Raw genomic sequence first — 19,338 nt, 5'->3', positions numbered from 1 at the left:
GGGTATCATATGCCCTTCAATAGATGAATGGATTAAAAAACTGGTATATACACACAATGGAATATTACTCAGCAATAAGAGAGAATAAATCATGGCATTTACAGGTAAATGGATGGAATTAGAGAATATCATGCTACGTGAAGTTGGTCAACCCCCAAAAACCAAAGGCTGAATGTTTACTCTGATAAGTGAGTGGATGCTGATCCATAATGGGGGAGTGGGTGTGGGATAAGTAGAAGAACTTTGGATGGGGCAAAGGGGCGGGGGGACAGGAGATATGGGGGTAGTAAAGCTGGTGGAATGAGACAGACATCATTACCCTAGGTATATATATGATTGCATGAATGGTGTGACCCTACTTTGGGTACAACCAGAGAAGTCAAAAATTGTGTTCCATTTATACATTGAATCAAAGAGCATTTTGCTGTCGTGTATACTTATTTAAACAAACAAATTTTCAGAATAGTATAGTTATAGTATGATTATATTTCATAAAATTATTCATTTATGAATATGGATAGGCATAGAAAAATAACTGATTTTGATTTTTGAAGTACTGGGGATTGAACCCAGGGCCTTGTGCATGTTAGGCAAATGTTCTACCACCGAGTTATATCCCCAGTTCAGAGAGATAACTGAAAGATGCACACCAAAATGTAACAGTTGTTCCAGTAGCAGGATGTAAAATGACTTTTATTTTTTTAATATATTGCTTAAATTGTTATTGACATGTGTAATAAAATAGTTACTTTTTAAAAAGTGGTATGATTTATAAAGGTAAAAACACTTTTTAAAAAATTTCTTCTTTTGGGGCTGGGGTTATGACTCAGTGGTATAGCTCTCTCCTCAAATGTGTGAGGCTCTGGGTTCAATCCTCAGCACCACATATAAATAAATAAAATAAAGGTATTGTGTACAACTACAAAAAAAATTCTTCTTTTTAGATATACATGACAGTAGAGTGTATTTTGACATTTTATACATACATGGAGTATAATTTATTCTAATTAGGTTTCGATCCTTGTAGTTGTACATGGAGTTTCACTGCTCATGAATGAACACAGGAAACATTAATGTAGGAAAGTTATGACCAGTTCTTTCTACTGTCTTTCCTATTCCTGTCTTCCCTCCCTTCCGTTCATTCTCCTTTGTCTAATGTGTGTTTGTATCTGCATATCAGAGAGAACATTTGATCTTTGGTTTTTTGGGATTGGTTTATTTCACTTAGTATCAGAGTATCCAGATTCATTCATTTACAAGCAAAAGTCATTTGTTTTTATGGCTACACAATATTCTATTGTTGTATACACATTTTCTGTATTCATTCATCTATTGAAGGCACCTAGGTTGGCTCCATAGCTGAGCTATTGTGAACCGAGATGCTATAAACATTCATGTGGCCACATTACTGTAGTATGCAGATTTTAAGTCCTTTGGGTATATACCAAGGAGTGGGATAACTAGGTCAAAGGGAGAAAACACTTATTTGGAACCTCATATTTTAAATGTTTTTGAAGCAAACGTTCCTGGAATCAGGCAAATTTACCATAACTAGAGATTAAAAAAAAAAAAATCCTGAGCCAGTAAATAGATCTTTAGTTTATTTAAACTGTAGCTTAAAGTAATATATATCTGGCATCAATGTAAAAAAAATGCTCTTTTGTGAGGCTCTGAAAATACTTGTTTAAAAAAAATAATAATAATGATAATGCTGACAGTAGCTATAGTCAACATTTATTGACCACTTACTATGAATGAAATGATATGCAAACCATACACATGATTTAATCCATAAAACAACTCTTGATGGGCTGGGGTTGTGACTCAGTGGTATAGCACTTGCCTGGCAAGTGTGAGGGCATTGGGTTCAATATTCAGGTCCACAAAAATTAAATAATTAAATAAAATTGTGTCCATCTACAACTTAAAAAAAAAAAAACAACTCTAATGAGGTAGGTAAAATTATTCATATTTTATAGATAAGAAAACTTAAGATTTAGAAAATTTGAATATGATGTATCACAATAAACAATGAAGTTTCAAGAAATGAGATGAGTCAAGAATTGTTTCATGCTCCCTCTGCAAACAGATAAGAAAGAATTATCTACCAATCCTGATCTGAATACAGTAGTGTTTTTTTTTTTTTTTTGAGGTGCTGGGGATTGAACCCACAGCCTTGTGCATGTGAGGCAAGCAAACTACCTACTGAGCTATATCCCCAGCCTACAGCAGTGTTTTGTAGCTCACAAATACAAACCCTAAATTCTTCATAGCCATTAAATATAATTTTTAACAAATATAATCATTAATACCTCAAAATCACTTTGAAAAGCTTTAATGAATACTTTTACTCTTTATGGAAGTTAAGTTACCATGTCTCAGCTAAACAAAACTTGAACACCATAAAAGAGTGTTTCTTTTTTTTTTTTTTTAATTTACCATCCTGACCATTTTTTTAATCTTTATTTTTATGTGGTGCTGAGAATTGAACCCAGTGCCTCATGCATGCCAGGCGAGCGTGCTACCACTTGAGCCACACCCCCAGCCCCAAAAGAGTGTTTCTTATATACTAAAATAAATTTTATTATAAGGTATTTTTACTTCATTGACAATATAAACAGTATAGTTCAGAGGAATGAGTCTTGCTGTTTACTGTTTAAGTGTAACAAATGATGCTACATAACTAATTTACTAATATTTTACTGTTACATACTCTAACTCCTTTATTTTATTTCATCTAAATGACTCATCCTAGTGATTGCAACAATTAGAATTCACTGGCTTTGAATTCTTTTAAAAAATATTTTTAGTTGCAGATGGACAAAATGTCTTTATTTTATTCATTTATTTTCATTTATTTTTACACGATGCTAAGGATTGATCCCAGAGCCTCACACATGCTAGGCAAGCACACTACTGCTAGAAGCCATCTGTGAAATACATGAGTATCTTCTCTGGGCATGGAAGCCAGGGAGAAATAGGCCTGGTATTGGGAACTTTCTGTGGCTCTCCCACGGCAATTGATTGCCCAATGCATGTGACCTTTCCCTCCGCTCTGCTAGGAAGGTTCCTCATAGTAGCTCCTTAGATGGGTATAACCCCTTAGGTACTAAACAGCTCACCTTTAACCTTTTTTGGAAAATAATTTTCTATGGAAGGCCTTTGATGTCTTCAATATAAACAAAGCAGGTGTAGGCGCCCACCACCTTTGCCAGAAGCTCAATCCCTGTGATCAGCTTGCCTGTCCTGCCCCTGGCTTCTGAAACTACTTTCTGTGTTCAGTGGTTTTTTTTATGTTTTATTTCTCAGCCAGCCCATTCTAACCAAGGGAAACCCCATTTTCACTAGCCCCTGCCCCGGATGAGGGCAGGATACTACCATTGAGCTACAACCCTAGCCTGGCTTTTGAATTATGATCTTTTATATGCTCCCCCTTCAAAAGATAAACCAAAAAAATCCAACCAAATTTACAAAGATACCTAATTGGTATCTTTGTAATTGTAATTTCAGAAATAACTTTTATACCACTCATTACATTTACTGAACTTTTTGAACCTAGTGTTCTGTCTTCCTTCACCCCTTGGCCTAAGGTCTTAGGTGATTTCTCCATTTATCTAAATGATTCATTTAACAGCTTAACCTCATAATTCCTTAACTTTATTTAGTCAGTGACTATTCTTGGTACTCCATGTTAGCCACTCAATTCCACTGGCATATCAATATATGCTGGCATCTAATAAAGTGTTTACTACATACTGAATGAATGGATATGGATGTGAAGGAATCTAAAAGTATTTGTTTAATTAATTTCAGCAGGTTCTGAATATTCTGCTATAATAGGGTAGGAACTAATTTTGGATTCATATAGAGAAGTAATTAAAAAACCCACTTTTGTAACTACTTATGTAAGACATTATTAGCTACACTTACTGGTCTAGGTAGAGCCAGGTTTGCTCCATACCAATGATAAAGTGCTCTCCATACAGGTTCTGGAACCATTTCATAATCTCTTCCATGGATTAGCTGTGGAGTTCGTTTTAATCGGCCTCCTTCTAGTGTTAATGATGTAGCCTTAGAAAGAATGAAATGTGAAGGAATAAAATTTAAGTGTTGATTTTTAATAGTAAAGAAGTCTGTTGTGCATTAACAAAACTTAGGAGAACAAACTCATATGTCGCTGTCCAGCTCATGTTGTGGGAAAAAATAATTTTCTGAGAGATTTTTATTTTTTGGTTTTCAAATAAGGTTATTTAAGAATGGAAACTTCCATATATACATGAAACACCATTTTCACAGCTGTCCTAAGAATAACAACAGTATTTACAAGGAAAACTATTTCAAAGCAAGTATTAAGACAATATTCTCACAGAAATATACTATGCTAAGAGATTTCCATCTACAACAGGTTAGTTAAAATGAGCCACACTTTTTTCTATGTGCCAAAACCTCTAAAATGAAACCTACTGGCAACTTGAAAGAGAATAATTTTAAGGTTAGAAGAAAAATTACATACCTTTACTGGTTCTTGAGTTACTAGTGGCTGGTTATCAATAGCTCCTGGTTTCTGAGGATTAAGGTGCAACAGAATATTCCCATTGGCTCCTAGCAAACACTGGTTGTTATTGTCAGAAGTGTTATGTTGTCGAGCAAAGCACATATCTGCCCCTGGTGTTGTAGAATACAGAAAGCCTATATGAGAAAAAAGATGGAGTCTCTTTATTTTTAGCTACTATACATAAATAGGCTTGAATATATGAATGCAAATGTCCATATATTGAGCTAATGCTATTATTTTGTTGGCACAACAGTATGATTTGGATAAATCTGTATGAGACAGGAAACACACACACACACACACACACATATAATTTTTTTTTGGTATCAGGGACTGAACCTAGGGTTGCTCTACCATTGAGCTACACCTCCAGCCTTTTTTATTTAGAAGTCTTGTAAAAGGAAGCCAGTGTATGCATCAATATACTGGCGTTTCTTCTATCATGTTTTCTAGATCCTATGTTTTCTTCTAGCAGTTACAAAGTTTCTGGTCTAATTCCTATATCTTTGATTTACTTTGAGTTGACTTTTGTGCAGGGTGAAATAGAAGGATGTAGTTTCATTCTTCTGTATATGGGATGGATTTGTTTACAGTCTTTACAATGCTGAAGTTAGTTCCTCTATCCCTAGTTTCTCCAGCACAATTAAAATGAATGGGTGATAGATTCTGTTAAATGCTTTTTCTGTGTCTATTGAGATGGTCATGTGATTCTTGTCTTAAAGCTATTAATGTAGTGAACTGCATTTATTAATTTGTGTATGCTGAACCAATCTTGCCTCCATGAGATGAAACCCATTTGATCATGGTATACTAAATTCTCAATGTGTTTTTGAGTGTGATTTGCCAGTATTTTATTAAGGAATTTTGCATCTACGTACATGAGGAATATGGTCTGAAGTTTTATTTCCTTGATGTATCTTTGTCTGATTTTGGGATCAGGGTAATATTGGCTTCATAGAATGAAATTGGCAGTGCTGCCTCCCTTTCTATTCCATGCAATAATTTTAGAAGAATTTGCTTCAGTTCCTCTTTAAAAGTCTGGAAGGAGCTTGGCCAAGAATCCATCTGGTCCTGGGTTTTTCTTTTGAATATTTTTATTGTTGTTGTTATAGATGGACACATATCTTTATTTTACTGATTTATTTTTATGTTGTGCTGAGGAACAAACCCAGTGCCTCACACATTCTAGGCAAGTATTCCAACACTGTGCTATAACTCCAGCCCCCTGGGCTTTTCTTTGTTGAAAGACTTTTAATTGCTACTTTGATCTTACTGCCTGATATTGGTCTGTTTAAGTTTTCTACATCTTTATTATTCAATTTGGTCAGGTTATTTCTGTCTAGCAATTTGTTAGTATCTTTGAGATTTTCCAGTTTATTGGAGTAAAAACTTTCAAAAATAGTTTCTAATGACCTTCTGGATTTCAGAAGGATCTGTGTGATACCTCCTTTTTCATCTTTAATTTTGCTGGTTTGGTCTTCTTTTGGTTAGTTTGGCTAAGCATTCATAAATTCTGTTTATCTTTACAAAGAACCAACTCTTTGTTGCACTAATCCTTTGCATTTTTAAAATTTTCAATTTCACTAATTTTGGCTCTGATCTAATTATTCATTATTGTAGAACTTAATTATTAATATTATAAATAAACATTTTTTCTCTCTTCTACTGATTTTAGAATGAGTTCTTTTTCTAGGGTCTTGCGGTATAACATTTATTTAAGATTATTTGGGAACTCAATGCTGTAATTTTTTTTCTCTTAGCACTACCTAGATACTGTCTCAGAGATTTTGATATGTTACATCTCTTTTCTTATACTGTTTCCAAGAACTTTTTTAAATTTCTCCTTTGATTTCTTCTATGATCCATTCTATATTCAAAAGCATATCATTTAATCAAGATGTTAAAAAAGGTTTTGTTCTTATTGATTTCTATTTCATTCCATTATGATCTGATAGGATGTAAGAAATTATTATTATTTATTGCATTTGCAAAGACTTGCTTTGTGTCCTTAAATATGATTTATTTTAGACAAAATTCTACGTGCTACTGAGAAGAAAGTGAACTCAGTCACAGAAATAAAATATTCTAGAGATGCCTGTTAGATTCATTTAATTAACAGTATTTTTTTAGTTCCAAACAATCTTCACTTAGTTAGCTCTGGATAACCTATCTAATGGTGAGGGAGGTATGTTGAAATCACCCAGTATTACTTTAACGTGGCTACTTCGTTCTTAAAAATTGAGAAGGGTTTGTACTATGTACATAGGTGTACTGTCATTTGGAGCATTAATATTTACAATCATATCTTGTTTTGGGATAATTGCCTTAATCAGTATAAAGTGACATTTTTTGTCTCTTCTGATTAATTTTGGCTTTAAAGTTTACTTTGTCTGATATGAGAAAGCTAGCCCTGCTTGCTTTCTGTCTCCATTTGCATAGCATATTTTCCCCCATCCTTTCACCTTTAGCCTGTGAATGTGTTTGTTCATAAGGTCACTTGTAAACAACATATGGTAGAGTCTTGTTTTTTCATCCATTCTGCCAATCTATGTCTTCTGATTGGAAAGTTTAGACCATTTACATTCATTCTGTGTTGTCAAAGAGCCTATTTTTATTTCCTGATCTTTTTTAAAAAAATTTTAGTTGTAGATGGATACAATGCTTTTATTTTTTATGTGGTACTATCAGATAGAGTGTGCTAGGCAAGCACTCTACCCATGAGCTACAACGCACCCAGTATTATTATTTCTAATACTTCATTTACCCTGATTTTCATTTAACTGACTATATAATTCTAGTGAGAGTCATCCCTGTGTTGGCTCTTAATGAAATATTGCAATTAATATGTTTTATGGTGCAGGCTCTGTGGTTAAAAATTCTTTTTAGTTTCTGCTTATCATGGAAGATTTTAATTTCTTTGTCAATCATGAAGGATAGTTTTGTTAGATATAATATCCTTGGTTGGCACCTGTTTTCTTTTAAGGCAGGTGTACATTATTCCAAGTCCTCCTGGTTTTTTAGGGTCTAGGTTGAGAAATCAGTTGAAATTCTTTTTTTTTTTTTAAGAGAGTGAGGGGGGAGAGAGAGAGAGAGAGAGAGAGAGAGAGAGAGAGAGAGAGAGAGACAGAGAGAGAGAGAGACAGAGAGAGAGAGAATTTTAATATTTTTTAGTTTTCGGCAGACACAACATCTTTGCTTGTATGTGGTGCTGAGGATCAAACCAGGGCCACATGCATGCCAGATAGGCCCGCTACCACTTGAGCCACATCCCTAGCCCTCTGTCTCTCTCTCTCTTTTTTTTTAATATATATATTTTTTAGTTGTAGTTGGACACATTACACTTGTTTTATTTATTTATTTTTATGTAGTGCTGAAGATTGAACCCAGGGCCTTGCATGTGCTAGGCAAGCGCTCTACCGCTGAGCCACAATCCCAGCCCAAGAATTCAGTTGAAATTCTAATTGACTTACTTCTAAATGAGAGCTGCCAGTTTTCTCTTGCAGTTTTGAGAATTCTACTCACATTCTGTATATGAGGCATTTTAATTATAATGTGTTTTGGAGAGGATTTTTTTGATCTCGCCTATTTGGAGTTCTAAATGTGTCTTATATTTGGATTTCTATATTGTTCCCAAGATTTGGAAAATTTTCTCATATTATTTCATTGAAAGGTTGTACATTCCTTCAGTTTTGTTATCCCAAATTTCTTGAATCTTTTGGTCATGGTTTCTTAATATCTTTTCTTCATTGTTGACTTTATTTTCAAGGTTACATTGTTTGTTTTCAAGGCCTAAGAATCCGTCTTCAAAGTACTTTCACTGATTAGTACTTTCATTTGAATTTTTATTGAGTTTTTTATTACAGGATTTCTTTATAGTTCTTTTTCTGAAGGTTTATTGAAATAATCTTTCATTTCTTGTATTTTTTCTTTTTTTTATATTACATTTTTTTATGTAAAACTATTGTATTTTTGATTAATTTTTAATTTTTTAGTTTTTATTTGTTCCATATTCATTGGTGCATTATAATTGTACATAATGGTGGTCCTGTATTTTCTAAGTTCATTCCTTCCATGTTCTTTCAGCTCACTGAACTTTTTAACTATAAACTTTCTAAATTCTTTTTCTGACATTTCCTTCATCATACTGTCAATGGGATCAGGTGTTGAAGTGTTGTGGGCTCTTTGTGGTTGTTTGTTCCCTTGCTTTTTCATACTGTTTGGATGTATACGAATCTGGTAGAATGATTACCATGTCTACTTTTATGAAGTGACTGTATGGTGAGCTTCTTTTTCTTAAGTGCCCTGAGTTTGGTGAATACCCACGTATTGATACTTTCACTCAACATGTGTCCTCTACTATTCCCAGTATCAGCACCACTTTGAGAGAAGGCACTACTCTGTATTAACTGTAATCACTTTGAGCAAAGAGCCATCTACAAATCAACCTTAGGAAAAATAAAAACTTGTTGAAAATGTTTTCCACAGTTCCTCTATTATGGGTGTAAAATTGAAGTAATGTTCTGGAATATGTTGAAAAGTTAGTTATTAAAGACAGTAAGATTACTATTACATTACTTAGGGGGCTGAAAGGGAAGGAAAGAAAAATTGGGCAAAGGAGGACAAAAAAAAATAAAAAACAAGAAGGGCTTGAATTCAGGGATCCTTTACCACCAAGCTAAATCTCCAGCCCTTTTATTTTGAGACATAGGGTCTCACTAAATTGCTTAGGGAATCATTAAGTTCCTGGTATTATAGGTACACTAGCCACTGTGCCCAGCCCAAATATAAATTTATTGACAAAATAAATTTAAAAGCAATATGGAAAGATATTGCTTGATTAATGAAAACTGAAAATATTTTCACATTAAGAGATTAATAAGTATAATACAGAAAAATTTTTATTTGGAAAACTATTAATAGGTTCAAGAATCTTATAATAGAACCCAGTGGTGTGTAAACACTGAATTACATCCCCAGTCCCCCACTTTTTCTTCAAAATTTTCAGACAGGGTCTCATTAAGTTATCCAATTTGGCTTTAACTTATGATCTTCCTTCCTCTGCCTATTGAGTCACTGAGATTATAGGCATCAGCCACTGCACCAAGCTATAACTACCCATTTTATTCAAAACTTATTTTTGTGAATGGAACCCTAATACCCAGTACTCCACTTGGTTAAGAACTAACCATGGGAATCAAGTCATATTTACCACTGCCAGCAGTTTCCGAGGCTTCAGATGCAGTAGAAATATTGTCTGAAAATTTCTCTTCTGTGTTATTCACATAACTGAGGTTGCCTCCAATTTTATCTTCACCTTGCTCCACAGAATGTAGTGCTGTTCCGAAGGAAAATTTCCCTCCATTCAGAACAGATGATGGCTCAATTACAACAGGGTTGGCATCCTAACGTCATGAAGTCAAGAGATAAAAAAGCAAAATTTAATTATCTAATAACTACATGTCCTTCAAAAAACAAATCTCAGGAAAAAAATGAATTACCCAATCATCTATTATTTCGTATCCTTTTGGGAGGGTTGAAAGTCATTCTAAAATATTTGAATATGTACTAAATTTTAATCTCTTTAAGAGGGAAGGATGAGTGTGTATATTATCAATTCATCCATTTATAATATATTTTTATATATAGTTGGCAAAAAAGAATGTTAAAGACTGAAGGACTCCATCATATACCTAATTGATTTTATTCTGTTGGATACTTTTTATTCTCCCTGCACAGGGAATTGAAGCTAACATCTCATATATGCTAGGCAAATTACCATTGAACTACATTCCCTGCTATGCTATATGATACTATGCTGTTATTTTATGACATGGCCCAGATAATTTGTCCAGGTTGATTTCAAATTTGTAATCCTCCTGTTCCAGCTTTACAAGTATTTGGAATTACAGGTATGTCCCACCATGTAAGAAGTTCATTCATTTTTATTATTAAAGATTATAAGATCACTGTAGAATAAAATAAAAATAAATATCCTATGTACTCAGATTCCATCATTTAACAATAACTACAGTTGACGTTTTTTTTTTTTTTTTTGATACCAGGGATTGAACTCAGGGGCTCTCAATGACTGAGCCACACCCCCAGCCATATTTTGTATTTTATTTAGAGACAAGTTCTCAATAAATTGCTTGGCATCTGTCTTTTGCTGAGGCTGGCTTTGAACTCGAGATCCTTCTGCCTCAGCATCTTATGTTACTGGGATTATAGGTGAGCGCCATTTAGTTGACATTTGGATGTGGGTTTTTTTTGTTTTGTTTTGTTTATTACATTTTATTTTTTGTAATAAATCCAGGGATTTATTTATTTTTGTAATAAATCCAGGGATTTTTTTGTAATTTAATCCAGGAATTAAATCCAAGGATTCTTAACCATTGAGCCACATCCCAGCCCCTTTTTGAGACAGGGTCTCACTAATTTGCTTATTAGGCCCTTGCTAAATTGTTGAGACCAGCTCTGAACTTGCGATTCTCCTGCTTCAGTCCTCTGTGCTGGCTGAGATTACAGGTTTGTGCCTCCATGCCTGGCATGTTTTCTCTATTTCTTTTCTTATTCTATTTACTTATTTTTGTGATACTGGCGACTGAGTCCAAAGCCCCACACATACTAAGCAAGTGCTTCACCTCTGAGCTATATCACCAGCCCTTTTAATTTTATTTTTCAGATAAGATCTTACTATGCTGCTCCTGCCTTAGCCTCCTGGGTATCTAGGATTACAAGCAATGTGCCACCAAACTCAGTTGTTTTTCTTTATATTTTATGACTAAAAAATATATGTTGGGGGCTGGGGTTGTGGCTGAGTGGTAGAGCACGTGTGAGGTGCTGGGTTCAGCACCACATAAAAAATGAAATAAAGGTATTGTGTTCAACTAAAAAAAATATTTAAAAAATGTGTTTGTAGAAGATGAGTGAAGTACTACTTGAGTTATAAAATTTCTTCAGAGTTGACTGCTAAAAGATCCAAAGATTGATAGTATTTATCTGGCTTACAGATTAATGAGGAAAAAACAGCTAAAAAATGTTGAGCAATGTTTCTCTAATAATATTGGCTAAAATTAGAGAAGTCATAATTGCTATAAAAGAAACAAAAACATAAACTCTGCTATTATTGATATGCTAGGACTTGGAGTTTGACTTTTAAATTTTATATTTACATAGTAATCTTTTCTTTTTTGCAGCACTGGGAATCAAACCCTGAGTCTTGCACATACTAAGCAAGTGCTGTACCTTTGAGCTACATTCCTAGCCCTATTGAACAGTTTTATCTACTATAGCTCATGTCAAGAGTTTACTGAATGCCACTGAATTCTTTTGTACATGCTATTGTCTATCTTCTCAGGTGCCTATGGGATTCTGATGTACTGGTTAATCCTTTTAGTGTTTCTTTCAGCTTCTACACTTCTTGACTTCTAGTGAAATAGCTAACTTTATCCATTCAACTAATCCTATCATTATTTTCCTTTAAAAAAAAACGATCAAATCAATCATGGTTATATACTATAGAATCTTCAAGAAACACTGCCTCTTTTTGACAGAATTGTATGTTTCTGGCTTCTTAGGGATTTTATGTTTTTAAATTAAACTTCAACAACAGATTTCATTTTGTTTTTATTGACTTCTAGATCTGAAATTATCTGATATTATCCTAGAAGTCTATGCTTTCAGAAGATAGCTTTCCAGATAAATAAAAGATTCACATATGGTGAGACATTTCCTTGCTTTGAGTCATTGATCCTCAAAGAGTTAAGGGGTACTTTACTGTAACAATTCTATTTTGAGAATTTTATAATTACCTCTGAGTTGTATAAAAAGTTTGTGTTCCAAAATATTAGTCAGAATTCATCTTTTTTTTCTATTCATGAGACTCCTTCACATATAAACAATAAATATTAATAATCTTTTTCTAAATATTACATATAAATTAATGCTATTTTATTCTCTGGTCTTTAATTATTCTCAAATAGAAGAAGCAGCACAACATGCCTGTAATGCCAGTGAGAGGCTAATGCATGAGGATTTCAAGTTGTGGGCCAGCCTGGGCAACAAAGTAAGACTGGTTTCAGAGGTATAATACATGGCTGGCTGACTCCATTGCTCTGAGTCCAAGGTGAGGCAGAACATCATGGCAGAAGGGCACGCCAGAGGAAAGCAGTTCATGATTGTGGCAACGAAGAAGCAGAGAAAGCTTAATGATCTTAAATTACTATATTATGTTAATTTTACATTTCGGTATTCTGAAATGCTGGTTTTGGAAAAATTAGGATATATGGGGTAATGGAAAAAGTACTAAGATATACTGAGCTCCACATCTAAATGGGTAAGAAAGTAATTGACTAATATAGCTTTTTATTATAAAACCTAAAGAGAGCCCAGAAGCTTCATTTGGAAACTGAGAGAAGAGAGGCGCTTTAAAGCACATTCTAGTTTTAAAGTTAAGTAAAACTAAACAGTAATATCTGTACATAAATAGTAATAGCTACTCTCTGATAGGTCTCAAAATGACACTCATATATACTATAATGATAACAATTTCAACATTTCTCTTCACTTAAGTGTTTACTTATAAGAAAAAATCTTGGTTCTATAATTGGTAAGATCTCAGGAGCAAAGATACAATTATATATTCAAGTGAATGAATCATAGTCAACCTGAGTTAAACCATACCAAGAAAGGATGCCTTAATTTCCTGCTTCCTTTGGTCTGTGATTTTTTTCATTTTGGCATTTACACATGTAAAACATACTGTTTGCCCTCACAGAAAATTTGTAACTCATATAAGCAAGTATGTCATTCTTTAAAGAGAAAATATAACTAAAGCTAATTGATAACTTAGACATATGATGCCCAGAGTAAATGCAAGTTTGTTTTTTTTTAAATTTTTTTTTAGTTGTAGATGGACACAATATCTTTTTATTTATTTATTTTTATGTGGTGCTGAGGATTAAACCCAGTGCCCCACAACTGCGAGGCAGGCACTCCACCTCTGAGCTCCACCTCTAGCCCCTAAAGTCAAGTTTTTGACATATTAAAAACTTAATTTTGTTTTAAAGAAGGCAATTTGTCAATGTTGCTATGTGTGGAAAAAAAAATTTAAATTACAAACTAATTACTACAGCTGCTGCTACAACTACTGCTATTTACTACCACCACTACTGACTCTAAAGTTACTTAGGGAAGTGTTTCACATATATTAACTTATTTAATTGACATAACATCCTCATTAATATAGGTTTACTATCATTATTTCATTTATTATTGATTGATTGATTGATTGGGGGTGCCAGGGATAGGACTCAGGGGCACTCGGCCACTGAGGCACATCCACAGCCTTATTTTATATTTATTTAGAGACAGAGTCTCACTGGGTTGCTTAGTTCCTTGAGGTTGCTGAGGTGGGCTTTGAACTCATGATCCTTCTGCCTCAGCCTCCCAAGCTGCTGGGATGGATAACAGGTGTGTGCCAGTGTGCCCCACGGTTTATTATTAACCCCACTCTCCATATGTGGAAATTGAAATAAAGGACAAATTATTTGTTGAAGGTCATATGGAAAGGTACAGGGACAGAACTCCAATACAGAGTGTTCACATTCACAACAATTATCTTATACTTTCTCATAACAGCTAATACTTATTCAGTACTTACTATGTACTGTTTTAATACATTTAATATTAAGTCATTTAATCCTCATAGCATGCTCTGAGGGCAATCACTATTTTACATTCATCTGACAGATGGGGAAAACAAGGCTCAGATGTCATTTTCTAAAAAATGTTACATGCATTTTAGGAAATTATTTTTTATTTAGTAAAGAACATTTTCCTAATATATATCTTCAGAAAGAATTGCTACTACAAAGGAAACCCAATCATTGATTATCTTAATTTTGTATCTCTCTGGCCTGTTCTTTTCTGAGTAATTTTTCTTATTGACTTTTAAAAACTTTGTTCTGAGTAATTCTTTACCTCAGTCTACCTTAAATTGCAGGATTCTAGATCTTAGAGATAAACATCTTGTGACAGAAATTGAAATTGCCTGCTGAGTATCATCAATTTTTTTGGCCCTGACAAGATTCTGCACAACCAGACCCAGGATAGTAATAAACCAGACTACAGCCTGACCAAGATTTCTGGCTCTGAAAACACCCTCAATTCTTACCTTTTCTGTTACCTATTAAATCCCAAAGCTATTATTGACACCATGAAGACAGTACTTAGATCTGTCTCCTAAGTGTGGCCATACTTAATAAATTTCTTTCCTGCTTTACCATTAATTTTTCAATTTGGTTTTTTGAGGTCAGGAGCCAAGCCTGGTCCATTCATACCCCTCTGCACCCCAGAGCCATGCCTTTGGTCAGGACTCTACAGTAATATCACTCTACGTATTAATAAGCTGTCAATGTCCCTGCCTCCTCCTTCTCCATATTAAGCGGTATTTTCTGCTCAGGTGTCTCATAACAGTTGGCTTTTAAGTAGATTAAAAAATCTGCATTTGACAGACCCAAGACAAAATACAGAACATCAGAGTGGGTAAAGGAATAGATTCTCCCTTGTAAATCTTTTCCTTACTATACCTCCCCTAGTTCCTTAAATGCACAATAAGGTATAAACTAGGTTCATGTTCTTACCAGTGTACTTCTGCTTATAAGGGACGGTCATGTACATAAGACCCAAACCTCTATTATATTCCTACACAAAAAGTAATAAATCTGATATAAAATTAGGTTTGTGTCTATATGTGGTAAAATATTAATAACTAGTCATTTTAGGGCCAAACTAAGAATATAAAGACCAAAAAGTGTGTCAAAATGGACTGATGCTGTACTCCAATGTTTTTGTTTACTATCTGTACTCAACATTACCCACCTACAAGATCCCTAAATCACCTGCCTACTTTTATTCCTTCAGAGATACCCAAGGTCATGTTTGTTAATTAATATTTTATATTTGAAAACATACTATAACTGTGTGCTGTGGCACTTGCCTATAATCCCAGTAATTTGGGAGGATGAGGCAGGAGGATGCCAAGTTTGAGGACAGTCTCAGCAACTTAGTGAGATACTGCCCCCAAACAAATACATAAAATAAAAAGGGATAGGGATGTAACTCAGTGGTAAAGTGCCTCTGGGTTCAACTCCAAGTACAAAAAAAAAAAAAAAGAAAGAAGAAGAAAACATACTATAATACTTGGCAAAATGGAAAAAGAATGAATTAGAATGATAGAGTAGATAATGTAAAAAGTCTCTTTAATTACCAATAGTCTGAGAATGAGCAGTGACAGAAAAGAATATAGGAAAAAATATGAATCAAGTTGTTATAATTTTGGTAACAACTTGGTAAATAATAATAAGCAATCTACCAAATGGTTCTCCACAAATGGAGACATTCAATTCCTGGCATTACTCTTTTTAGTTTTCTAATTCTGAGGGTGTGTGTGTGGGGGGGAGTCTATCTTGAATAAGACTCTAGAAGCTGGGTACAGTTGCATATACCTGTAATCCCAGCTACTCAGGAAGCTGAAGCAGAAGAATTGCAAGTTCAAAGCCAGCCTGGGCAATTTAGTAAGACCCTGCCTAAAAAAAAAAAAAAAAGATTCTGGTAGAGTTTAGATTTCTAATGTTATTTCTGAAATGAAATTTTATGAATAAGATACTAACAATTCTTACCCAAGCGTCTTCAACTTTTCAATGGAAAAGATTAGTATACATTAGTATACATTAATGAAGAATAGTATACATGATACAGGTTTTCACATTAGTCCTTAAGTTAGATTCCAGATCTTCTACCCTAACAAGATATTCATCTTACTTTGTATCTCAGGACCAAGTTCCTCACAGGTAAAGTATCATCTTCCTCATAGGGATGTTTTGAGAATTAGATGAAATGTGATATGCATGACATATACAGGCATCCCTATGTTCAATGTTATGTTGTTTATAAGGTTGTTGCAAGGGAAGAAATTTGTGTGGAAGTTTATGTGCAGAGCCCAGCCCATAGCAAACATAGAAGCTATATAAATACTCATTTCCTTTCCCTTCAAACCTTTATGTTGAAATACTATATTAATGGCCAGTAATCACAGAAAGTCTGAAGTAGTTGAAAATCTTATGAAAAGGGTAGATAAACAGGAATCTAACTCACGTATTTGACATATTCTTTCCACTGCTGCCACCACTGCATGGAGATGATAAACCAATTGTGTCCTGGCTGCAGACCATACCTGCTTTCTCGATCTAACCATCCTCTGTACATACAAAAGAAATTCAATACATCAAATGAAGTTGTGTGAAACTGAGAACAATGCCCACAACTTATTTTTTTTAAAGAGAGAGTGAGAGAGAGAGAGAGAGAGAATTTTAAATATTTATTTATTTTCTCGTTCTCGGCAGACACAACATCTTTGTTGGTATGTGGTGCTGAGGATCGAACCCGGGCCGCATGCATGCCAGGCGAGCCTGCTACCTCTTGAGCCACATCCCCAGCCCCAATGCCCACAATTTATAAGAATAAATTTTTAAAAAGAAAAACATGAAACAAATGTACCCTAGAGAATGCCACAATTTCTATTACTGAAATACTGGTTCCATTGATAAGCTAATTTCAATAATCATAGGCCACCACTGAACTTCATCTAAAGAGTTTAATTTACAATAACATAAAATTTATCTGTTTCAAATATACAACTAAGTGATTTTAGTAACATATTTACAAATGTATGTAACCATTGTTTTCCTCTGGCACTGGAGATTGAACCTAGGGGCACTTTATTATTGAGCCACATGCCCAGGCCTTTTAAAAATTTTATCTTGAGATGGTCTAAGCCACCCAAGCTGGCCTCAAACTTGTAGCGGGGACTTCTAGCATGTGCCACTATACCCTGTCAACTGGTCTTTTTTTTTTTGAGACCAGGGATTAAACCCAGGGGGCTTAACCACTGAGTCAACACCCCCAGTCCTTTTCTGTTTTTATTTTGAAACAGGGTCTTGCACAGCTGTTGAGGCCGGCTTTGAACTTGCCATCCCTCCTATCTCAGTCTCTAGAATATCAGGATTACAGGCATGGGCCACCACACCAGCCAACCCATGGTCTTCTAAAATCTAGCCTTTTACTTAATATCATGTTTTGGAGGTTCATCTATGTTGTAGTTTTGTTATTAAGTACTATTTCATTGTATAAATATACCACATTTAGTGACAGGTGGTGGTTAGCACCTACAGTCCCAGCTACTGGGAAGCTGAGTCAGGAGGATCATTGAAGCTCAGAAGTTCAAGGCCAGCTTAGGCAACACAGCATGACTCCAACTCTCAAATAATGACATGCCATATTTTGTCTATCTACCCAATAGCTGGTGAACATATGAAACTAGTTAACCAATTTCCAACAACATTCCTGTTAGCAATATTATCTATATTCTAATTTCTCTACACCATTGAGAATATTTGTTATACACAGTCTTTTCTATTATAAATTTTCAAGTAGGTATGAATTATGATTTTAAAGAAGTATCTATGTTGGAGGTAAAAAAATCACATAACATGAAATTAATTATTTGAAAGTATGATTCAGTGATATTTAACACAATGAAATGTTGTTTGACCATAATCTTTATTAAGTATTAAAAGATTTTCATAGACTCCAATTTAACACTCATCCCCATGACCTACTTTCCCCAGCTCAACACCTATCAATCTGCCTTCTGTACCTATGAGTTTATCTTTTTTAGATATTTTACATAAATGGAATAACACAATTTTTGACCTCTTAGTCTGCCTTCTTTTACTTAGCAGGTTGGTGAGGTTTATCCATGCTGTAGCATATAACAGTATTTCATTACTAAATAATAATCCATTGTGTGTGTGGGTGTGTACACACACATATACACATATACATAATTTCTTATTTCTCCATTCATCCGTTGATTGTCATAGAGAGTGTTTTCACCTTTTTCGCTACTGTGAGTAGTGATGCTATCCTATATACATTATATACAAGTATTTGTCTGAGCACTTATTTTTCAAATCTTTTGGGTATAAACCTACAGGTCGAATTTATATAGTTAGAAGCAGAATTACTGTGTTACATGACAATTCTGTGTTGAGGAACCATCAAAGTGTTTTCCACAGTGGTCATACAATTTCACCTTTCCACCAGCATGAGGGTTCCAATTACTCTACATCCTTCTTATCAAAACTTTCATTTTAAAAGTTATAACCATCTTACTGGGTAAGAAATAGAATTTTATTGTGTTTTCATTGTGCATTTCCATAATGACTATTTACATTGTACATCTTTTCATATGCTTGATAAATATTTGCACATTTCTGATAGAGAAATGTATATTTATATCCATTTTTATGTCTCCATTTTTTAGCTGGGCTTTTTGTTGTTTTGTTGAATTACAGGAGTTCTTCATATCTTTTGTTTACTATACTCATATATGTTCTTAAAATACTGTCTCTCATTCTGTAGGTTGTCTTTTTAGTAATTAATATCTTTTGATGTATAAATGTTGATGTCCAATTTATAGTTTTCTTTGGTTGCTCATATTTGAGTTAAAACCTAAAAACTTTTGTAAAAATCCAAACCATTTTGTTAGCTATAGAGTTCATATAGCTCCCCTCCCCACCCCACCCCTCAGCTCTTTAAGAAAAATACTGTTCCTCTCAAATGTGGATCCCATACTTTCTGATGAGAAAAAATATGTTAATCATGTTGAGAATCTCTCATGTGATAAGCAGATTCTCTCCTGCTGCTTTTAAAATTCTCTC

The 19,338-nt window shown here is 34.2% G+C and overlaps 1 protein-coding gene across 1 annotated transcript in view; it reads right to left on the bottom strand.

Annotated features, from left to right (window-relative positions):
* The window catches only part of Usp32 (ubiquitin specific peptidase 32), a 172,815-nt gene that overhangs the window by 46,724 nt on the left and 106,753 nt on the right, over positions 1–19,338 (bottom strand). Inside the window, exons 12-15 of the mRNA XM_005321537.3 lie at positions 16,712–16,814; positions 9,765–9,957; positions 4,514–4,689; positions 3,931–4,071 (exon numbers count right to left, since the gene is read on the bottom strand). Coding sequence (XP_005321594.1) covers positions 3,931–4,071; positions 4,514–4,689; positions 9,765–9,957; positions 16,712–16,814 — 613 coding nt within the window. The remainder of the gene's footprint in view (positions 1–3,930; positions 4,072–4,513; positions 4,690–9,764; positions 9,958–16,711; positions 16,815–19,338) is intronic.

Source organism: Ictidomys tridecemlineatus, chromosome 3 (genome assembly GCF_052094955.1).
Source record: "Ictidomys tridecemlineatus isolate mIctTri1 chromosome 3, mIctTri1.hap1, whole genome shotgun sequence".
NCBI classification, from domain to species: domain Eukaryota; kingdom Metazoa; phylum Chordata; class Mammalia; order Rodentia; family Sciuridae; genus Ictidomys; species Ictidomys tridecemlineatus.
This window is presented reverse-complemented; position numbering and strand designations above follow the sequence as displayed.